Source organism: Crocodylus porosus, unplaced genomic scaffold, assembly GCF_001723895.1.
Source record: "Crocodylus porosus isolate Cpor-Errol unplaced genomic scaffold, CroPor_comp1, whole genome shotgun sequence".
Lineage (NCBI taxonomy): Eukaryota > Metazoa > Chordata > Crocodylia > Crocodylidae > Crocodylus > Crocodylus porosus.
This window is the reverse complement of record NW_017728938.1, coordinates 4324366-4344956: the sequence shown is the minus strand read 5'-3', so window position 1 is coordinate 4344956 and position 20591 is coordinate 4324366. Positions and strand designations below refer to the sequence as shown.

At 46.1% G+C, this 20591-nt stretch overlaps 1 protein-coding gene across 2 annotated transcripts in view; it reads left to right on the top strand.

Moving 5' to 3' along the window:
- The window catches only part of DCAF1 (DDB1 and CUL4 associated factor 1), a 97204-nt gene that overhangs the window by 23361 nt on the left and 53252 nt on the right, over positions 1–20591 (top strand). For both annotated transcript variants that reach the window (XM_019547484.1, XM_019547483.1), the window contains exons 6-9: positions 5903–6040; positions 6996–7499; positions 9044–9145; positions 11623–11781. In XM_019547484.1, coding sequence (XP_019403029.1) covers positions 5903–6040; positions 6996–7499; positions 9044–9145; positions 11623–11781 — 903 coding nt within the window. The remainder of the gene's footprint in view (positions 1–5902; positions 6041–6995; positions 7500–9043; positions 9146–11622; positions 11782–20591) is intronic.

The window sequence follows — 20591 nt, the reverse complement described above, 5'->3', positions numbered from 1 at the left end:
TGCTGCATGCACCCAGGAGGGCTTTTGCTTGGGGTGGGGGGGAGCGTATGCCCCCTGAATCTGGGAGGGGTGGGGCAGGCAGTTTGCAGCTGGAGCTGCACTGAGCTTCTCTCACTGGGGGCTGGGTTTGGGGTGGGGGCAATGGAGGGGGCTGTAGACACCCCAGATTTTGCTGTAGGTCTGCTCTCAGTGCCGCCAGATGCCTGGCACACCCCCAGCTCATCCTGGCGCATGAGGGAAAGTGGGGGTTGAGCCGGGAAGAGCTGGGGCTTCAATGGGTGCGCAGCGGCAGTGGCTCTTGGAGGGAGCCATGGCAAAATGTGGGGTGACTGCAGTCCCCTCCATAGCGCCTGTCTTGAGCCCATCCCCCAGAGAGAAGAGCCCAGTGCAGCCCCAGCTGCAGCTGCTGCACGCCCTATGCAGATTGTGGGGCACACTCCCACCCTGTGTCCTCCTGGGGTGCAAGCAATGGCGGGAGCTGCCCTCCCCTAGCCCCCTGATGAGCCGTGGCTCTGTCCTGAGCCCCACCCCAGCTGGGCAGCAACTGCCCCTGCCCCCTCCCTCACTGTAGGCATTGATCTGCCTCCCCCCATACCCCTTCCCTCCTTCTTCCCCTTCTACTACAACAGACTTACCAGCTGGAGGCAGCTTTGCACACTGCTTGGCTCTGTTCCTTGTTACCTGAGTGCTGCGCTGCGGCTGTGTGCCTGCATGGGCATTTATTGGCTCAATTATTGGCCCCATTGGACCAATTTTTTCCTATGCAGCAAATTTTCTTTATATCTGTACCAGTCTGATATCAGAATGATGTATTGGTGCATCTCTACTTACAATGTGACAATATAGTAAATATATTATCAGCAATACTTAAAAAGGAATGGAAATTTCTCAAGGCTAAACTTTGTCTTCTCTACAGAAAATGTGTACAATTGACATTATGTAATTCTCAGACTGAAAGAACATGGAAAGGTGAATTGCCAGTTTTCTGTCTTAGCTCTTGCATGTTGTGGGCACCATCACTGTTTTTGAAAGTTTCTACAAAATGGATGTTTCAGCAGTATTGGCTTCCCAGATCTTTGTTATGCAGAGTTGAAACTTCTGGCCACATTGCTTGATAAAAGATGCATATAAGTTCTTGAGCAGCAGACCATAGCAAACATACAATTTTAATTTTAGGGGATTTTATAATTTGCAGGCAGGTTAGTACTATAGGAGTCAGTACTGGCATTTTAACTGTTGATGTGGTAAAGAATTTACTTATTTTTGTTTGTTTGTCTATATTTAAAATGCCCATACAATTTGCCTACATCATGAGAATCATATTCTTATTAGTTTTCCGAAAGGAAATTCCCCACATGTAAACAACAATATAGTCAATATGGCAAGTCTTCTGGCTAAAATGGTTCCTTTCTGAAGTGTTTCCAAGTGTGTTTCACTTGGAAACATTTCAGTTGTTACATTTGTCTGCGCCGTCTATGTGGATTGGTTTATTCCATTTTTTGACAGGGTTCTGATTATTTCTGGAGTAACCTAGCCCTCTAGTGGTCAAAGTGGTCTTTTAAGATCCATCAATTTGGGGACCTATTTAATTTACCATGTTGTGGATTTCATGGAAACCACAAAATCAGCAATAGTCCATAAAATCAACTTAAAAAAAATTAAAAATAAAATGCTCTCTCCCTAGTGCAGCCAGTGATCCTCACTACTTTGCAGCCTATTCAGGATGGGAAGGCACTGGCTGGTGGAAGCACGAAGGGCAGCCAGCAGCCAAGATGGTGGCTGCCCCCTTGCCTTTACCCGTCTCCACCATCTATCAGCATCAAGGTGCAGGGCCACCAGGAAATGCCTATGAAATCGGCTTTTTGTGCCACAAGCAGGCTGCGAAAGTTCCTTTGTCTGGCCATGAATTGAGTAGGTTCCTAATCATGTTTGGAATCATTTAAAATAGTTTAAAAGCATTTAAAGTAGAAAAATGAGAGGGCTAAAACCAATTGTGTTCTATAAAATTTGCTACGTAAAAACTAGATGGCATTTTAACAATTTATACTCCTTTTTAAATCTTTGTGGCAAAGCTGATGGCCCTCCTTTCTCTGAAACAGGTGGCTAATTATCATTATTTTTATTGTTTTGTGTTGTATTTCTTTCTCTTACTACATTTGTAATGGATACTAGCCCTAGTCTGGCACTGTGCTATGCAAACATTTTTTTACTCTTGAGGGCGGTCAGTGATAGCACTTATTTAAATAGAAAAGCAGGACCTTGTACTTTGATCTTTTACCTTGTAACTGATGTTTTTCTAATTTGTCAGATGAATGTGGATGTCAGATACATTGTTCAAAAGCAACTAAGTTTATACTTAGAATTTTATTTTATTTTTTTATTTTTTTTATGTAATGGTTGGTATACTTCCATGTGTTTTTTGTTGCCCCAAGTAATTCTGGGCTTAAGGAATTTCCAATCTGATCCTATTTTCAGTGGGGAGCAGTTGCTAGCTTAAGTTTTTCTGTTGACTTCTGGGGGATTTTTTTTTGTTTAGGGTGTCCACAGTCTGGCTGTAGTGCAGGAGCAGGCAAAATATGGCCCGTGGGGCACATTCAGCCCTACAGGCCATTCTAACCAACCTGCAGGTCCCCACCAAAAAACAATTATAGCTTCATAGTTGGTAGGATTGGAAGGGACCTAAGCAGATCATTAAGTCTGACCCCCTGCCATGGGCAGATAAGGATGCTGGGGTCAAACAACCCCGGCTAGGTGTAGTCTCATTTTGAAGACCCCAGGGTAGGGGTGAGCACCACTTCCCTTGGAAGTTGGTTTCAGTTCCTAGCTGCCCTGACTGTGAAGTAGTGCTTCCTGATATCTAGCCTGAATCTGCTGTCAGTCAACTCATGGTCATTATTCCTTGTTACTCCCGGTACTACTCAGGGGAACAGGGACTCTCCCATTGTCTGCTGGTCCCCCTTGGCCAGTTTATAGACAGCCACCAGATCCCCTCTCAGCCTTCTTTTGTGGAGGCTGAACAGGTTCAGGTCCCGTAGCCTGCCCTGCTACCCCCTGATCATGCGAGTGGCCCTCCTCTGGACTCTCTTGATGCTGTCCACATCCCTCCTGAAGTGTGGCACCCAGAAAAAATTATTACAAGCTCACTGCTGCCCCCTTTGAAGGCCAGTGGGAGGCAGGCTTTCAGAGGTTGCATGCCGTTGGGGCGGGGGGACAATGAGTTTGTGTTTCTACCTCCATGGGGCTCCCAGCACTCCGTCTGGGAAGCCCCATGTAGAGGCACTGAGCATGATGGTGTGCAACTGGACAGCTGGTGAGTGGGGAGGGCAGATTCTGTCTGCAGGCTGGGGTTGGGTGTGGGGTTGGGGATGGGTGGGGGTGAGGTTTGTGAGTGGGGGGGTGGGCTTCCTGCCACGGAGCACAGGCTCTGTCGTCATCAGCAGCAGCAGCAGGTCGTGGGCGCTCAATGCTCCTGGCCTGCTGCAGGCAGAACCCCTGGCAGCGTGTGGCTCCAGGTGAATCTCAGGAGCTGCATGTGGCGGCATGGAGCCTGCCCGGCCTGCTGGCATGCACCTTCGAGCCAGATCAAGCTTGCTATATGGCAGCGCGTGGGGCTCTTGGCACTGCAGGCAGAAGTCACATGCCTTTGGGCCTGGCTGGGATGTGCCTCCATGTGGGGCTTTCAGCACTCCAACAGGGAGCTGCATTTGGCGGCACAGAGACCGCCTGGCCTGATGGCATGCAACTCCCTATGGCTCCTGTTTCATGCACCCTTGGGCTGGGCCAGCTCCATGCCTCAATATGCAGCTCCCTGCTGGAGTGCTGGAAGCCCCATGTGGAGGCCTGCAGCCGGCCCAGCCCAATGGTGCACGGCTCCTGCTTGTAGTGCTTGGAGCCCCGCATGCTGGCATGGAGCCAACCTGGTATGGTTTGAAGGCATGCACCAGTGGGTTGGACTGTCTCTGTGCTACCACGTGCAGCTCCCAGGATTCAGGCTGAGTGGCATGCCGCTGTGGGGGCTCTACCTGCCAAGGACCTAGAGTGCCCCGAGGGCTTGCTGCTGCTGCTGCTATTGCTGCTGGCAGCAGGTGCTGTGTCATGGGAGGGGCCCATACCCACCCACACACTCTTCCTCCCCCCTCCCCCACAAACCTCACACTTCCCCACAAATCCCACCCCCCAGCCTACAAAAGTAAGACTTTATTTTGAGCTATTATGCAATCACCTCTATATACACTATGCAAACACATGTAAATCAGGATAAAAAATATAATTTGTTTGTTGCTGGGCTTTTTTGGTTGCAAGATGTCAAACCCCCCTCCCAGAAGGAGGTGGGGGGGGGGGCAATGGGGACTTCCAGTAGCAACGATCAGGGGTTAGGGGTGGGACTTCTGGTCCCAAGATGATAACCATGTAGCAGAGCTCCTGTCAAGGGCAGGGCTACCTTTGCAGCGCTTGACAGCTAACCAAAAGTTGTGAAGTGGCATTCTGGTCGAAATTATTGCCCACTTCTGCCACAATGATTAGTGAAACTTCTAACGAAGTTAAGCATGCTCGGTCCAATTCTGCTTCATTACATCACTGCAAATCCAAATTATCACCTCCTGAAGTGAGTTGGAATGATTTGGGCTTTTGCCAGCGTGACTGAGAAGAAAATTTGATTGAATAGTCCACGTGAGCCCATAGAGTTTTGCAGGGTGGGTTTGATTTAAATCAAATAGATTTAAATCAGTGGGCAAGAAACCTCTATTTAATCATTGTTTTCTATAAAGTGTGCATTCTTGTTGTTTAAAATAATCCTGAACAGGGTCTCTTTTATAGCCTGGCAAGCCTGCTGCCATGATAGGTTTTTCTTTCTACCATATCATTCCCTCACTAGATCTCAAATCAATGGAGAGGCTATACTCAGAAACTTATCCGTTTTGAAATAATCTACTCAAAATGTTTCTCTTTTGTTTCTACTGCCCCCCCCCGGCATTTTTCTCTAGATTCCTCCTCCTTGCCCAGATCTACTCTGCCCCCAACAATCCTCTATTCATTTAACTTCTTGAAACTTTGACATTTTAGGAAGAGGTAAGGGCTTGACTGTGTGTACACAAACTTTCAGAGACAAGAGGGCTAATGGGTAGGTAATCAGGTCTGTTATCTCTCGCCTCCCATATAGTGCTGTTAACAAAGATGTTATCTCTTAAGAGACAAATCCACAGTTTGAGAACAAGCTAAGCATCACAGAGATGCTTAATGAGATCTTGTAGACTGAGCACTGAGTCCCATTGGGTAGAACGGTTTTCTTTAATCTTTACTAATCTATAGAAGAGCCCCTGGGAACCCCGTAAGATTGGGTCCCTAATATAGCACATAGCCTGTTGTGACCTTACTTATAAAACTTTTCTAAAGAAGTTGCGTGAATATATTGTCTCAAATAGTATATAATTAGACATTTTAATCCTTATTCCCATGATGATAATCTTTGAGCTCTAACATATCTTAAATCAAAACTATATATAGTGTTTTTTTAAAAAAAGCATTTCAACAAAAAACAATTTAAAAAAATCTGATTTATATATTGAAAAAAAAAATCCATTTAAAAAAAAAAATGTTGATTTTTATTCACGCTGGAGTTTTGGCACTTTCCAGGCCATAAGCCAAAAGAATGCTTTGTTAGATTCTTCATGCATATAAATCCTTATCTAAAATCTTTGATGCCTGAATATTGTTAGCGTATAACTTGAATAGTTAAAATTTGCAATTTTTTAAATATTTTAATCTCCCAAATGATCTTAATGAACAGAAAAGGATGATTTATTTAGGTGGGGTAGAGAGGACTGGCTCTGATGGGAGGTGGAGCAGACAAGAAGGAAATTCAAGCATCTATCTGAATTGCTTTTTGCTGTCTTTTCTCTAGGAAGGTATAGTTGAAAATCTCTTTAAGTGGGCACGAGAAGCTGATCAGCCATTACGGACATATGCAACTGGGCTGCTAGGAGGTGCTATGGAAAACCAAGATATTGCTGCCAACTACAGGGATGAGAACTCGCAATTGGTAATGTCTTCATGAAACACTTAACTTTTCTGAAGGGTTTTAAGCAGGGGCGGGCAAAATGCGGCCCACGGGCCGGATGCAGCCTGCCAGGCCATTCTATCTGACCCACGGGGCCCCTAACAATTTAGAAAATTAATATTTATGTGCCCCTGGCTGCCTGTCATGCAGCCCTTGATGGCTTGCCAAAACTCAGTAAGCGGCCCTCTGCCTGAAATAATTGCTCACCCCTGGTTTAAAGTGAAGAATCCTCTCTTGTTTGCCTGCCATTGCTGACATTCGTCAGCTATTTTGTGGGCTTAGTCGCTCTAATTGCAAAACTTGCAAGAGTAAATAGCCTGTGCTACATACTCTCTCTTCCCAAGTGTATATTTATTGATGGTTTATTTTGTTACCTGATATTTTGTGGGTTGTGTGTTCAAAAGAGCTGAAGGACACAAAGAATACAAATAAATTTTTATGTGATTTGTGCTCCTATCTTTAAGTGCATTTTAAATTTTCACTCTAAATTCATAACTATAATATACAAAAGCTCACATATGGGACAGAGACTGTGAAATGAAGGTCAATAATAAGACACTTTTATATAAAACTAATTGGTTTGTATATGCATACTCTTAGTTTTGTTTTTTATCTCAGCTGTCAACAAATAAGTGGGATAATTTTAGGTCCGCTTGGGATGAATAATATTCACTCTCATTTGTTAGCCTTCAAATAGAAAGGCTCTGACATCCTGAGGTTTAAATTTTGGAGGTAGACCAGTGTTTGAGCCCAAATGATTACTATAACATTCATGATGCCTTATTGTGTAAGGGGTTTGTATGGTAAATGTGAAAAGACTTAAAAATCTGGTGTTTCTTTTTAATATTGTCCAGTCATAGGAACCTGGTGCATGTGCTGTTTTGTAGCTGCCTGAAGACAGTGGGCATGCTCATGTTTGCCTCTTTTTGCTTAATAGGTGGCTTTGGTACTTCGTCGGCTTCGAGAGCTGCAAGTTAACGAAATGACTACGAAGCAGGAAAACAAACGTCCCAGTCCTCGGAAATTGCCTTCTGACCCTCTGCTGCCACTGGATGAAGAGGCTGTGGACATGGACTATGGAGAGATGGCAGTAGATGGGGAACAGGAGGAAGTTGCTGGGGATATGGAGATCTCTTTTCATCTTGATTCAAGCCACAAGACCAGTAGTCGAGTGAACTCTGCTACAAAGCTTGAGGATGGGGGACTGAGGAAAAGCAAATCAGGGAAACAGCATGAAAAAGACAACTTTCGAAAGGCCAAGCAAAAGCTGGGTTTCTCTGCTTCAGAACCAGAGCGGATGTTTGTGGAACTGTCCAACAGCAGCTGGTCAGAGATGTCTCCATGGGTGATTGGCACTAACTATACGCTTTACCCTTTGACTCCTGCCATAGAGCAGAGACTAATTCTTCAATATCTGACGCCACTGGGAGAGTACCAAGAGGTGAGCAGATGGGGAGGAGAAACAGAATATGCTTAAGGTCTTCTATTGAAATTGTTGTATTCAGAAATGATCTGAGTGTCATGGTACCAATGTGGATCCCTGAATTGTTTATCAGATGAATTGCTCCATTAAATTGTGGGAAATCTGAATAAAAATGTTGATGAGACCAGAAAGCAATGCAGTCTTGCATTTTGCGCTGAGTAGCAGACTCCTGGATCCTGTTTAAGTTCTGAAATCCAAGTAATTTGTTGTGTTGCTTAAGGCAAATCACTTTACTTGAGATATATAAGGGCTTCCTTTTTGCAAAACAGGTCTTAACACCCTGGCTTTTGAGATTGTCTAAGGCAGTGGTTCTCAACCTTTTTGGTACCAGGACCCATTGGTAAACATCAATGGCCAGTCTTGACCCAGTGCCCCTCACTCTGATCCACTGCCCCATGCCTGCAGTCCCCAGCCCCACAGTGTGCGGGGCTGGGGGTGGGTGCGTGTAGGGGTTGGGGGCGTAGAGGGCATGGGGGGGCCCCAAGCAACCCCTTGCAGGTTGGAACTCTGACAGTCTGCAAGGGAAAAGCCACAGTTTCCGACGCTTTTCTCCTTTAAAGGAGACTCCATTTTTTTAATTTTGTTGATCCATTTTTTAAAGTTTGTTCGTGACCCTTTCATGTATTCTTGTGATGCACTTTTGAGTTGTGAACCATGGGTTGAGAAATAGTGACCTAAGGAATAGTGCAAAGTGTTAAAGTGTAATCTTTGCGTGACCTCTGCAGTTATCCTAGTTAGTTGAAGTTGGCTCCATTCATGTTACAGATTCTTTTCAAAGCTGAAAAAGGGGCTTTTTTGATGTTGTTACACAGCTGGACAAAACAGGAGCAGCCTTATTGGATCAGCAGGGCACCTGTTTAGCATTGGTCTGTAAACAGGCTGTATCTTTGCATAACAAACTTCCCCTGAAGGGTTTAACTTTGATCTGAGAGAGTGATTCTGTGTTGCTGTATTCTTTATGGTGCAGCCTACATGTGTGCGCATGTGCACCTTGCTTCTGAGAGAATCAGAGCAACTGTCAGACTATAATCCATTAATATTGCTGCATGGCTGAATGGATCATTTAATCTGTCAGCAAGCATATATAACATATGAATTAATGGTGTTAAAACTATTGCACACAGGATTATACATAGGGTTTTTGGTTTTCTTGCCCTGCTCTCCTGTTTTTTCTGTTCAGTCGTTGGGTAGTTGTCTTTGCACAGATGGAAAATGGAACCTATCGCCAGGGTGTTCCCTGTGTGGACATGCCATAGCTGCACTTGAAGGACTGTCTTAAGATTTCCGTGTGGCAGCTGTCACGCAACTTGCTGCAGTCAGCAGATGTATTACAAGAGGTCTGTTAACCTTTATTGCTTCCTATGGATGGAGCTGGTTACCTCTGACCTCTCATAACAGGTATCTCCTAATAAGGGAAAATTGGGGTTGGGGAAAGTAAAAACCAAAAAGGCCTCTGAAATTCTCTCAACCATTGAGCAAGTTTCTCTACTCTTTGTCCTCAGCTGCTGCCCATCTTCATGCAACTTGGATCAAGAGAGCTAATGATATATTACATTGACCTGAAACGAACCAATGATGTACTGCTCACTTTTGAAGCCCTCAAGGTAAATTATCTTCAATGTGAAGTAGTTGCTCATTAATTTCTGGTAGTATTGGGCTGCCTGTTTGCTAGTGCGTGCCACAAACTGTTGAGGCAAACCCTCATGCTCTTCAGTAAAGAGGGCTCGTGTTTCCTGTTGACTAGTCTGGGGCTGGAAACTGAATTGGATACTTTCTTGACCTGAGGTGAAAGGACAAAAAAAAAAGCAGTGATTGTAGAAGAAACTGTTCAGAATAAATGGAGACTAAGACTATTGGTGGGAATGAATGTCAAGTATTGTTTCTATTTCTGGCTCTACTGCTAGCTTTTAACTTGGTAGTGTTTCAGGTTCCCTATGTGTACAGGTTCCAGTGGTTCTGGCATGTTAAGAGCAAGTAGAGGGGGAATGGCTTCAAAAGCTGGAGTAGAGAATATAGCAGGGGCAGGCAAAATATGGCCCACAGGCCAGATCTGGCCCACCAGGCACTTTCATCCAGCCTGTGTCACCCACCAACTAATTGTACCGCATCCAGCCCTTCTGCCCATGAGGATGGGAACAAGACACCCACGTATATACAACCCCTGCCAACGTACCCTATCGTGCCTCACTCCCACCCTCGTGGGCAGAAGGGCCTGGCCAGCCAGGATGCATCTTCCGGGTGGGGCTGCTGCTGCCACTGCTGCAGCTGCTGGGGGACCTGCTTGGCTTCCCCAGCATCCCACTTGCTCCAGGCAGCAGGTAGGGAGGCGGTAGGGGCAGAGCTGCAGCTGGGTGGGAGAACAGAGCATGGGGCTGGTGCTGGTGGCAGTGTGGAGCCTGTGCCTGGGGGCAGTGGCAACATAGAGCTCAGATGGGCAGAGTGTGGGTGTGAGGGTGACGGGGTGTTGGGATCTCCCCCACCCCCATGGTGCACAGCCCTGGCAGGCAGCAGTGGCAACAGCGGCATCAAAGGCAGGTGTGCTCAGGGTACTCGTGCATGGCACAAACACTGCTGGGCAGTGCAAGGCTCCAGCCAGCGCTGCACATGGGTGAGGGGCACAGCTCACCTGGGCTGCCTCTATTGCTGGTGCTCCCCACCAGGCATGTGCAGCCTCTGCATTTATGTAGCACTGGAGGCAACCCAGCTGTGCTAGAGCCAGCTACTTTCCTTGCCCCATGCTGCGCAGGTCCCTGGACTTCACTGGAAGTGATGAGACTGCCCCTATGTGCAGCACTGGCTGGAGCTGCACCCTGCCAGGCACAAGTGCCCCCACTTGCTGCTGCTGCTGCTGTGCCATAGGAGTGTGTGTGTGGGGGGGGCATACCCCCACCCTCCCTCATGCCCCACAAATGCCACACACTGCCCCTATATCCTTCATACCCCCCTGCATAATACACAAGACTTAAGAATTTATTCTTGAGTTATTATGCAATCACCTCTATATACAGTATGCAAACACAAATCATGACAAATACTTTGTGATAAAATTAAAATGTTACAGTAAGTATTTGATTTTTAGTGTATGATTTGATTTTTTTTTTCTGGTTCTAAGATGGCAACCCTGCTTTCAAGGAGTGTTTCCGGTATGGGACAAGGGGAGGGACTTCTGGTGGCAAAGATATGGGGTTAGGGGGTGGGACTTCTGGTCCCAAGATGGCAACCAGGGGGCAGGGCACCTGTCAAGGGGCAGGGCTACCCCTACAACCCTTGACAGCTCACCAAACCTCATTAAGCAGCCCTTCACCCAAAATAATAGCCCACCCTGGAATAGAGAGACAGGCTTCTGAAGTGAGACATGTTATCACCATATGGAAAAAGTGCTTTCTTAATGATGAATTTAGTCTTTGGACATGATATGTCATGACAGGAAACCTTTTTGCTGCCTAAAGAAGGGACTCCTTGTGAAGAGGGCTTTTCTGCTTCCTCCATCCACCTCAGCTCCAGCCCTTCCCTCCATCCCTGCTGTGCTGGGCTGGCATTGCTGGATTGCTTTATTGCTTGTAACTTGAAGGGCCTCAGCAAAGGATACTTTAGCACAGGGGTTTTCAACTTTTTTTGGGGGCAGTGTACCCCTGGCGGCCAGTCAAGAAGGCATGAGTTCCCCAACGGCCAGATGAGCAGTGGGGGGACCAATTGGGGGGGTGGGGAGTGTGGTGGCGCTTGGTGCTGAGTACCCCCTGAGGCCATCCCAAGTACTCCCGGGGTATGCGTACCCCGGTTGAAAACCCCTGCCTTAGCAAAAGCTTCAGCAGCATCAGTGCAGGATTCTGAAATGTATGTAATTTATAAATGCATGAGTTTTGATAGTTGGATCTGCTGATATAATTGATACAAAAGCATGTATGGTGAACAGGTTAAATCCTATACTTTGTCCAAGGTGTGCTGGGGGAGCTGAAGGAAGGAGACATCTTTTTTTTTGCTACTTCCCTGCATAGCAAGAAGGGCAGGTTCTTTCATAAGTGTCAGTGAATGAATAAATTTTGCAGTAATGCACTCTTTCTCTGTCTCTCTCTTTTCTTAGCATTTGGCATCATTGCTGCTGCACAACAAGTTTGCGACAGAGTTTGTTGCTCATGGAGGAGTGCAGAAACTGCTAGAGATTCCTCGTCCTTCCATGGCAGCTACAGGGGTCTCAATGTGCTTATACTATTTGTCCTACAATCAGGATGCTATGGAGAGGGTAAGATTTTCTCTTAATAGGGTTGAAGTGATTGGTAGAGCATTGAATTCTGTCTCCTGGAAGTTCAAATGATGAATACGTAGTACAGAGGTGGAACTGAAAAGCAAAATGCTGTTTGAAGCAAATGGCCTTCGCAGCAAAGTAAAGTGATGGGATCTGTACAATGATACTTTGGAGGGTATTTGTGTTTAGGGGAAATGTAGCTGGGGATTTAGAAATAATTTTGGAAGTAAATTCCCTTTTCAGGGCTTTGAAACCCTGTACTATTTACAAAAATAAAGACAAAAAAAATAAAGGTCAAATTCACTATCACCTCCTCCGCAGCTGATGACCATTCCTTTTCCGGGGTGGTTTTTCCATGCAAGATCCAGGCGTGGATAGCTGCTTTGACTGTACGGTCCAGTAGCAGAGTGCTAATACCCCCCAGTGCACATTAAACCTGCAGCAGAGGGTTAATAAAAGCATGGACAACATCATGGTTTGTATTATTTAAGAGGTCAGACTAGACTATTGTAGCATTCCCTTTTTATTTTTCCAGTCTGTGACATTTTAAACAGGGTAGTTAAGGAAGAATATTAAGATGTGGAGTAGGAAGGACACTAAGATGTGGGGAGAAGTAGGCATGCTACAACTAGATCTGGACAGGTTACAGGTGTGGGTGGAAGAGAACAGGATGGGCCTCCATACTGACAAGTGCAAGGTATTGCACCTGGGGAGGAAGAACCAGCAACGTACCTACAGGCTGGGGAACTCCCTTCTAGTCAGCACAGAGGCAGAAAAGGATCTTGGAGTCATCATTGATTCCAAGATGAACATGGGTCGACAATGTGAGAACATGGTCAGGAAGGCTAACAGCACCTTGTCATGCATCCACAGATGCATCACAAGCAGGTCCAAGGAGGTGATATTCCCCCTCTATGTGACACTGATCAGGCCACAACAGGAGCACTGTGTCCAGTTCTGGGCACCGCACTTCAGGGGGGATGAGGCCACCATTGAGAGGGTCCAGAGGAGGTCCATTCACATGATCGGGGGCAACAAGGCAGGCCCTACAAGCGGAGGCTATGGGACCTGAACCTGTTCAGCCTCCACAATAGAAGGCTGAGAGGGCATTTGGTGGCCGTCTACAAACTGGCCAAGGGGGACCAGCAGGCTATGGGAGAGTCCCTGTTCCCCCAAGCACTACTAGGAGTAACAAGGAATAACAGCTGTAAGTTGACTGAGAGTAGATTCAGGCTAGATATCAGGAAGCACTACTTCACAGTCAGCCTTTCCTCATAAGGCCTGTTCTCTTGTCCTCTAATCGTCCATGTGGCTCTCCTCTGGACTCTCTCAAGCTTCCCCACATCCTTTCTAAAGTGCGGAGTCCAGAATTGCATGTAGTACTCCAGCTGCGGCCTCACCAAGGCTGAGCAAAGTGGAAGGGTGACTTCCTGGGTCTTGCTTGAGGTGCATTGGTAGATGCAAGCCAGGGTTTTGTTGGCTTTGCCTGCTGTGGTATTGCATTGGTGGCTCATGTTCATTTTGTGGTCAGTCACAACTCCCAAGTCTCTTTCGGTCGTGGTGCTAGTGTGTGTAATGCTGCCGAGCCCATAAGTACGATGTGGATTTCACCCAGCCCTTTTCCTACCTTTCCTATGGGCTGGGATGGATTTCCCATGTGCTTCGAAGATCATCTCCTTAAGGAACGTCCACTCATCATGGACTCCCCTCTCTACCAGATTATTTTCTGAGGGCCTCGGCAACCAGCCTCCTGAGCTTACCACCTGAGTGGTACTGATGTTAATCCCAAGGGCATCTCTGGAACTGGCACTGATGCTGACTCATCTTCAGGGATCCAGGCTTTCTGTTTGCCATGGAAAAACGCAGACTTTCTCCTTTAAAGGAGAAAATAGCAGATCTTTAAAGGAGAAAAACCCAGGAAGTGGCAGGTTTCCCCTTTGAGGTTGACAGAGTTCCAGCCTGCAAAGGGCTGCTTGGGGCTGGAGGCAGCGGTGAAGAGCAGCTCCCTTAGCTCTGGGTAAGTCTGTGGGGGCAAGGGCAAGGCACAGGTGACCTGACAGAGGAGCAGGGGACACAAGCGATGCATGGTGGGAAGTGTGGTATGTCATGTCCCCCCCCAGACTTCTGTGCCCACAATGGGGAGCAGGGCTGCAGCTAAGTTGGAACCAGCTCTGGGCAGAAGCTGCCTCCACGGCCCAACAGGTGGGACCTGGTGCAAGAGGGAGTGCCACCATGGCCCCCAAGGTGAGGCGTGTCAGCAGTGCAAAGTTGTGCTCCCCACTACTATCGAGTGGCTGTAGGGCACCTCAGCTTGGCAGCCATGGTGGTATGGCGCTTCCTCCTGTTCCAGGTCCCACCCACTGGGCTGTGGAGGCAGCTCCTGCCTACAGCTGGTCTGCCTTGGCTGCAGCCCCATGCCCCATTGTGAGAGTAGAAATCTGGGGGGGCCTGTGTCCCCCATCTCTCACCTTACATTGCCTGTGCCCACACCCCCCCTTCCCCACATACCCACTCTCTTCCCCATACCTTGGGGTTGGGGGGTCAGGAGTGAGGGGCAGCAGCAGGGCCAGGGGGTTGTGGGCTGGCAATGAGGAGCAATGGTATAGGCAGGGGCAGAGCACCAGCATAACGGGGCTGCTTAACACCACAAAGCAGTGGGAAGGATGATAGACAGCTGCAGTTGGACCCATGTTCTGGTGAGCAAAGGGAGTAGGGGTAGCTCTGATTTTATCATGGGGAAAAAAAAAAAAAGAACCAAAATTGAATGCCAAAATATATTGGTATTTAGACTGTATTTTATAACAATTATTGAGGCACTGGTAGGCTTCCAGATTATTTTTAAAATGTAAATATATCAATAAAACATTTTGTTTAACTGATACCTATATTTATATAGTGGCATTTCATTTCAGTTATGGAAAAATGTGGATTTTTGGTTTTTAAATTAGAAAATTTGGGATTTTCTTTTAATCAGACAATTTGGGGATTTTTAAACAGAGAAAACTAGGATTCCTGGTCATCTTACAGCGCTAACATTAACTGTTCAAGACTCTTGATTTACCTTTTTCTTAGCATGGAGTCATGGACACGTCTACTATTAACATACTAGGAATTGTAGTATGTGATGTTTCATTTCCATCATGGGGCTACTCCTCCTCCTAAAACTGTAGTAGGAAGTTTTCTTTGGACAGGTGGGAATAGCATTTGGAGACATCTCAGGAAATTCTATACCTTGACCTGCCACAGGGCTTAAGTGGTTAGCCATTGTCAATCCAGCACATGCGTTGCACCATGCTGGCCTCAAGTGTACTTTTGGGATCCACATTTTACTGGTTGTAGACTGGCAAGGTATCTCACTTCTATACTAGAAGAACTATTGAGGTTACCTCTAGCATCACTGGACAACTCGTATTCCCTTTAGTGAGAGGAGGCATGAGAACAAATGCTTCAACTTCATTTGCATCTCAAGAAATCCCTGTTTTTGCAGCAAAATGATAGTTCTGGCCCCAGCAATGGCCAAAGGCTATTTCAAACTCTCTTCTAAGAGTTCTTGTCTAATGGATCCAAACTCCTAGATATCAAGATGGCTATAATTCAAGAAAATACTGGAAGCTTTCTGATTTAATTGCACTCCTTGACATCAAACAGAATTACCCAGGTGATAAATAAAGGCCTTGTAGATCCAGTATGCATTCTAGTATACCCTAACTTTCCTTTCTCCCATATCTAAGAAAACAGAAAAGTGGTAACAAGTCTCTCTTGAAGGCTTTGAGCAGTGTTGTTCTCATTCAGCAGTAGGACAAGTGGTCTTCTCAGCAGTTCAGGAGAAAGTGAGATCAGTGAAAAGAATATACGGGGTAAAGGATCTAGAGAGGTTGGATCTTTTGGCAGGAAGACCTACACTTCCACCTCTGAAGAATTAATGATTGCAGAATGCAATGTCTTCATGTGGAGAAGTGACATCTAATTACTATCCAAACTCCCACCCCGTGAAAATGAGTTTCACAGCCAGACAAATCCAGATGGTGTCGAGAACTGCCCTATAAGCAGCAATGAACATATTTGCTACAGCCACTGTCATGTACCAGACTTTTCAGTTTCAGGTACCTGGCATCCCTAGTGAAGTCTAGATCACTGAAGATTTACTGTTGGAGTGAATGGATTTGCTTAGTGCCAGAACCACTGAATGCTGCATTCCCTGGAGGATTCTGTGACCATACTAAGACTCTTAAGAATGTGTAAACTAGAATGGGGGTGTCAACCTCATCCAGCCCATGCGCAGGGCCAGTCTGTTTGCTAGATCATACCCACAGACCAGCCCCACACATTGGAACCAGCACAAAGGGCTGGTCTAGTACAGGCACCACATACCGTGCACATCCTGTATCAGCCTTCCCATGCTTACCAGCCCCATGCTACATTGGGTGCCCATGCCAGACTGGTCCTGCCTGCTGGCTCTGACATATGGGACCCAATCTGGGCCAGCCTGGAGGTAGCACACAGCTGGTCCATGTAGTGTGCACCCTGGATTGGTCCCCGTACCACTTGCAGTAAGCATCAGCCTGGCTTACCCTTAGTTTCCATCCCAGAGGCAGCAGGTTTAATAGAATTGCCAGGAGCTACACCAAAACCATCATGGAGCTGATTAGAGAACAACACAGCTCCTGAAGACTAAGTCTCTGACAAATTAATGTTAGAAAGGGTAGCCAGGGGCAAGAGTGTCTGTTTCTTTTCTTTACTCCCATTTATAGCATCTTTTCTATGTTTTTTTTAAAAACTCTTCTCACAAGAGCGTTATAAAAGTTGGCTTCCTTGCTCCTCTTACGAGTTACAGAAATTTCATGAGACTATGGGGTCAAGGGCATCTATTGCTGGCATCTCTTATTCTGTAGAAAGAGGAGTCTTTCTTCTACCTTACACCTGAGGAAGCTCAACAAATATATGTGGCACCTTAGATTTAGGAGAGGAATGCTTGCCTGCATTCCATTTTTGAGGTTCGTTGCCTTGACAGCTATTAGACATGCAGGAGGTACCTCATTCACAGTTGTATCAGATTGCTTCCTATAAAAAATATTCTACCCTTTGGACCCTCCACAGCAGTCATAGTCTTTATCATCTGCTTCACCACTGTAGTGGGAGATCTAAGGAATACCCTTTTTCTTTACTTAATTCACTGGCTGATCAAAGGAGGATTATGCTAGGGAACTGTGATAAGCCTGAAATATGCACTGCCCATCTTCATTAAGAAATCATCCCTGACTCTAGCCCAGACAGTAGAGTTCCTAGGGCCCATAGATGTAGTGATGGCATGGCATATTTAAAGATTCCTTTACATTTAGTCCCTAGTGAGTAAGATGATTATACATCTAATTGCAATACATCTTGCTTTAAGCAGCCTCTGTACATATTTGATGCTACATGACAACCTTTGCCTGAGGTCTTACTGTTCCTTAAGATCATTTATTTGCTCACAAAATAAGAACTCAGGAAATGTATGTGGTAATTTTGCCTCACCTTTGAAGCGCTGACCTCGTGAGTATGTCCCTGCAAATGTGGATAGGAGCCCTCTTTTAAAACTCGGCACTTTCTGGTGTGGTGGTCACAGACAGCAGCAGAATGACCACATGAACCAGCATCCTATTAAAGGCATGTGGTCCCTGCAGAATAAAGCCATAGATATCTAGGCTAGCAAACTGGTTGCCATGATTTGTTTTCCTCCCCCAGGGATAGCTCTGGGTATAGGTGTAGTTTTTTTTCTTTCTCCTTGCAGTCCAGTGGCATTTGGTAGTATGGATATTGTACACAATAAACCAGCATGGGGCCAGCAGTTTACCTTCATGTGCAGTGAAACAAGTGCTTTTTACAGAAGTTCCTCGCTGGCTTTGTATCCACAAGGAATGACTTGGCAGGCTCCATTAGCATGCAGTCGATCCTTTACCAACCCAGAGAGGTCACTTCAGAAAGTCACCATTCTTTCCATCACCTACCTTTCCTGAGAATTTGGTGATAGATTTTGCCAACAGGAATAATGCTAAATGCCACAGCTTCTGCTCCAAAGGAGGTATGGGTATGGAATCTTTACTTGGCCATCTTATTTCTACAATGTAGTCAAGCAAGTTCTTTATGCCTTGCTAACATGTCTAACTATTCTCAGAGCCAAGACGGACAATACCATGTTTGTTTTCATGGTTCTTAAATAACTGAGGAAGCCCTGATTTATGGACCTGTTTTGCTCTTCTGTGCAATCCTTATTGCTCCCTGTTTAACCCATAATTACTATTGAGGAACCAGAGACAAATGTTCCCCCTAGATGAAGAGTTGCTGCAATTTGCAGCTTGGATGTTGATTGATTGAATGCTATAGAAAAGATCTGCTCATAGTGCATTCAGGATCTGTGGTACAAAGAAGAAAACCTTTCCAAATGGAAGAGGTTCATACCTGTATAGGCATCTTGACATGGCCTTGTGCCTGAGTCAGCCTTATTGCTGAAGATCCTGGACTACTTATTTCATTTGAAACCTGGTTTCTGTGTTCCTTCAAGGCTCATTAGGGTTATGGATATTAGTGTTTTGCCCTTTGGTTTTCCATCTTCTCACATCCAACATTATTGAGACTTCTCAAAGGGTGCAGGCTTATTTTCCACTTAAGTAGCCTGACTTGACTACATGTGAACCCTTCTGAATGTCCGAGTAGGCATCACTTTATCCAGAAGAGCAAGAATGTTGTAAGCACTTGTAGCAGATGCTCCATATATCTTGTTACGTAAGGACAAGCTAATATCAAAATCTCATATGTTCATCCCCAGATAATGTCTGAGTTTCATTTAAGCCAGTCTGTTTGTATTCTTCTTGAAGCTGCATTCCATGCATGGGGAGGGGAAAATCCCTGCAGATACTGTAGATGTATTCTGTTCTCTCTGCTAGTGCCTTGACAGACTTGACTCCTTTCCCATTTGTTCCCATACTGCTTTGCAGCCCTAGGGCTATTCTAAAGGCCAAGCAAGCCCTTGCACTAGCAGAGACTCAGTGTATAACTGTGCAACTTGTCTAGTGGCTGGAAAGTGTTCCTTGCTCACTGTCCATTAAGGCTCACTCTGCAGTGTCAGGGTTGTGGATGGTCACTTACTAAGTTACTGTAGGCAGGTTGGGGTCATACCCTGCCAGCCCCAAGGAGGGAAGAGTGGCATTTACTTTTGAGGGCTAAGGCAATTTGGCAGTGAGTATGACAGGGTTAAAACTAGTTTTGCTGATGCTGAAATATATACAGCCTTGACTCCTTAAAAATCTTTCTCTTCATTCTGCTTTCTCAAAACAAGGTGCGTGTCTTATTGGGGGGGGGCATGTAGTATGCAAGAAAATATGGTATGTCTGCTTGTGTTTGTAAAGCATAAATCACCAGATTTGGCTGCAAGAGCTGAGACTGAATTTAGGAAAGCATTGTTCCAGGCCCTATCCAACAGAGTCAGCTCCCACTCCTCATTCTTGAAGGGGATGCTGTTCGGCATTAACGTATAATGGCACATACTTGAAGGAGGAACAGCTGTCTTACAAGGTGTCAGTATAGAATCTTATGACCTGTCTTCCATTCCCACCTTGAGTCCCCAACTACTGTGGGCCTACTTTGGAGATGGAGGCTAGCTCAACCTGGTGTATCCTTGTATGGAGCATGAGGTATATAGGGCATGTGCAGGATCCAAATGGATACAACTATTTAAAAGACGTTGCAAGCTCACACCCATGACATGCATATAATAGGATTCATGCTGACTGTAGTATCTCAAAGAACCATGGTTACTATAGGGTAAGTAACCATTATTTTTCCAGTTTGATGAATGATTAACTTCAAAATTAATGAGTAAGTCTTGCTGCTACAAGTAATCCATTTGGTTACCCAGTGGTGGTGGGAGATGCCAGAATACTTGGTTAATCAGTGTCTAGCATAGGAGATCTCTCTTGAACCTGTTAGTTTCTCCAGATACTTGGCAGGGAGCAAAGGGAAGAGTTTCATAAAAATGTAGAAAAGAGGAAGAAAAACAAATCATCCCTGACCCCAGCCCAGATAGAGTTCCTAGGGCCCAGGTTAGATGTAGTGTAATGGCTTGTGAGTTAGTGAAGCGGTTTATTAAAACTCCATTTCTCATTTGAAGAAGTGGGACCATTGTGTAGTCAGCCACTGTAGATTAAATGGGGCAAAGAAAAAGCTTTTTCTTTTTTTTTCTTTTTTTTTCTACACGCATGCTTTTGAACCTTGTTCATTGAGGTGTACTGATGCATTGGTCCATATCATATCAGCATTGATAAAAGGAAAATTGACATCATTGGCAACTGGCTTTTTTGGCTGATGTGGCTGATAATGTCACCAATAAATGCTGCATGCACGTGCGCAGCCACGGCATACATGCAGCCAGGAACGCAGCTCAGCAGCTTGGGAGAGCAGCGTCCAGCTGTTAAGTCTGTTGGGAGGAAGGGGCAGGGGGAGAGAAGGGGCATGCGTTGGGGGGGTGCAGTTCGAGGCCTCTGTGGTGAGAGAGGGAGTGGGGCTGGAGCAGGGGTGGGTGCTGCACAGCTGGGGTGGGGCAGGATGCAGGACAAAGCCATGGCTTGTGGGAGTCCCCTGCCCCCTCCCTCCAACTGCTGGACACCCCCAGAGGAGGCATGGGGGTCACATGCCCCCCCTGGATCTGTGCATGGGGCATGAGTGGGCTGCCTGTTGTGGGCTGGGGGCTGTGCCGAGCTCTTTCTGGCAGAAGGGCTGGGCCTAGGCTGTGCTTGGGGCAGGTGGCAGTGGCACTGGGAGGGGGGGGAATG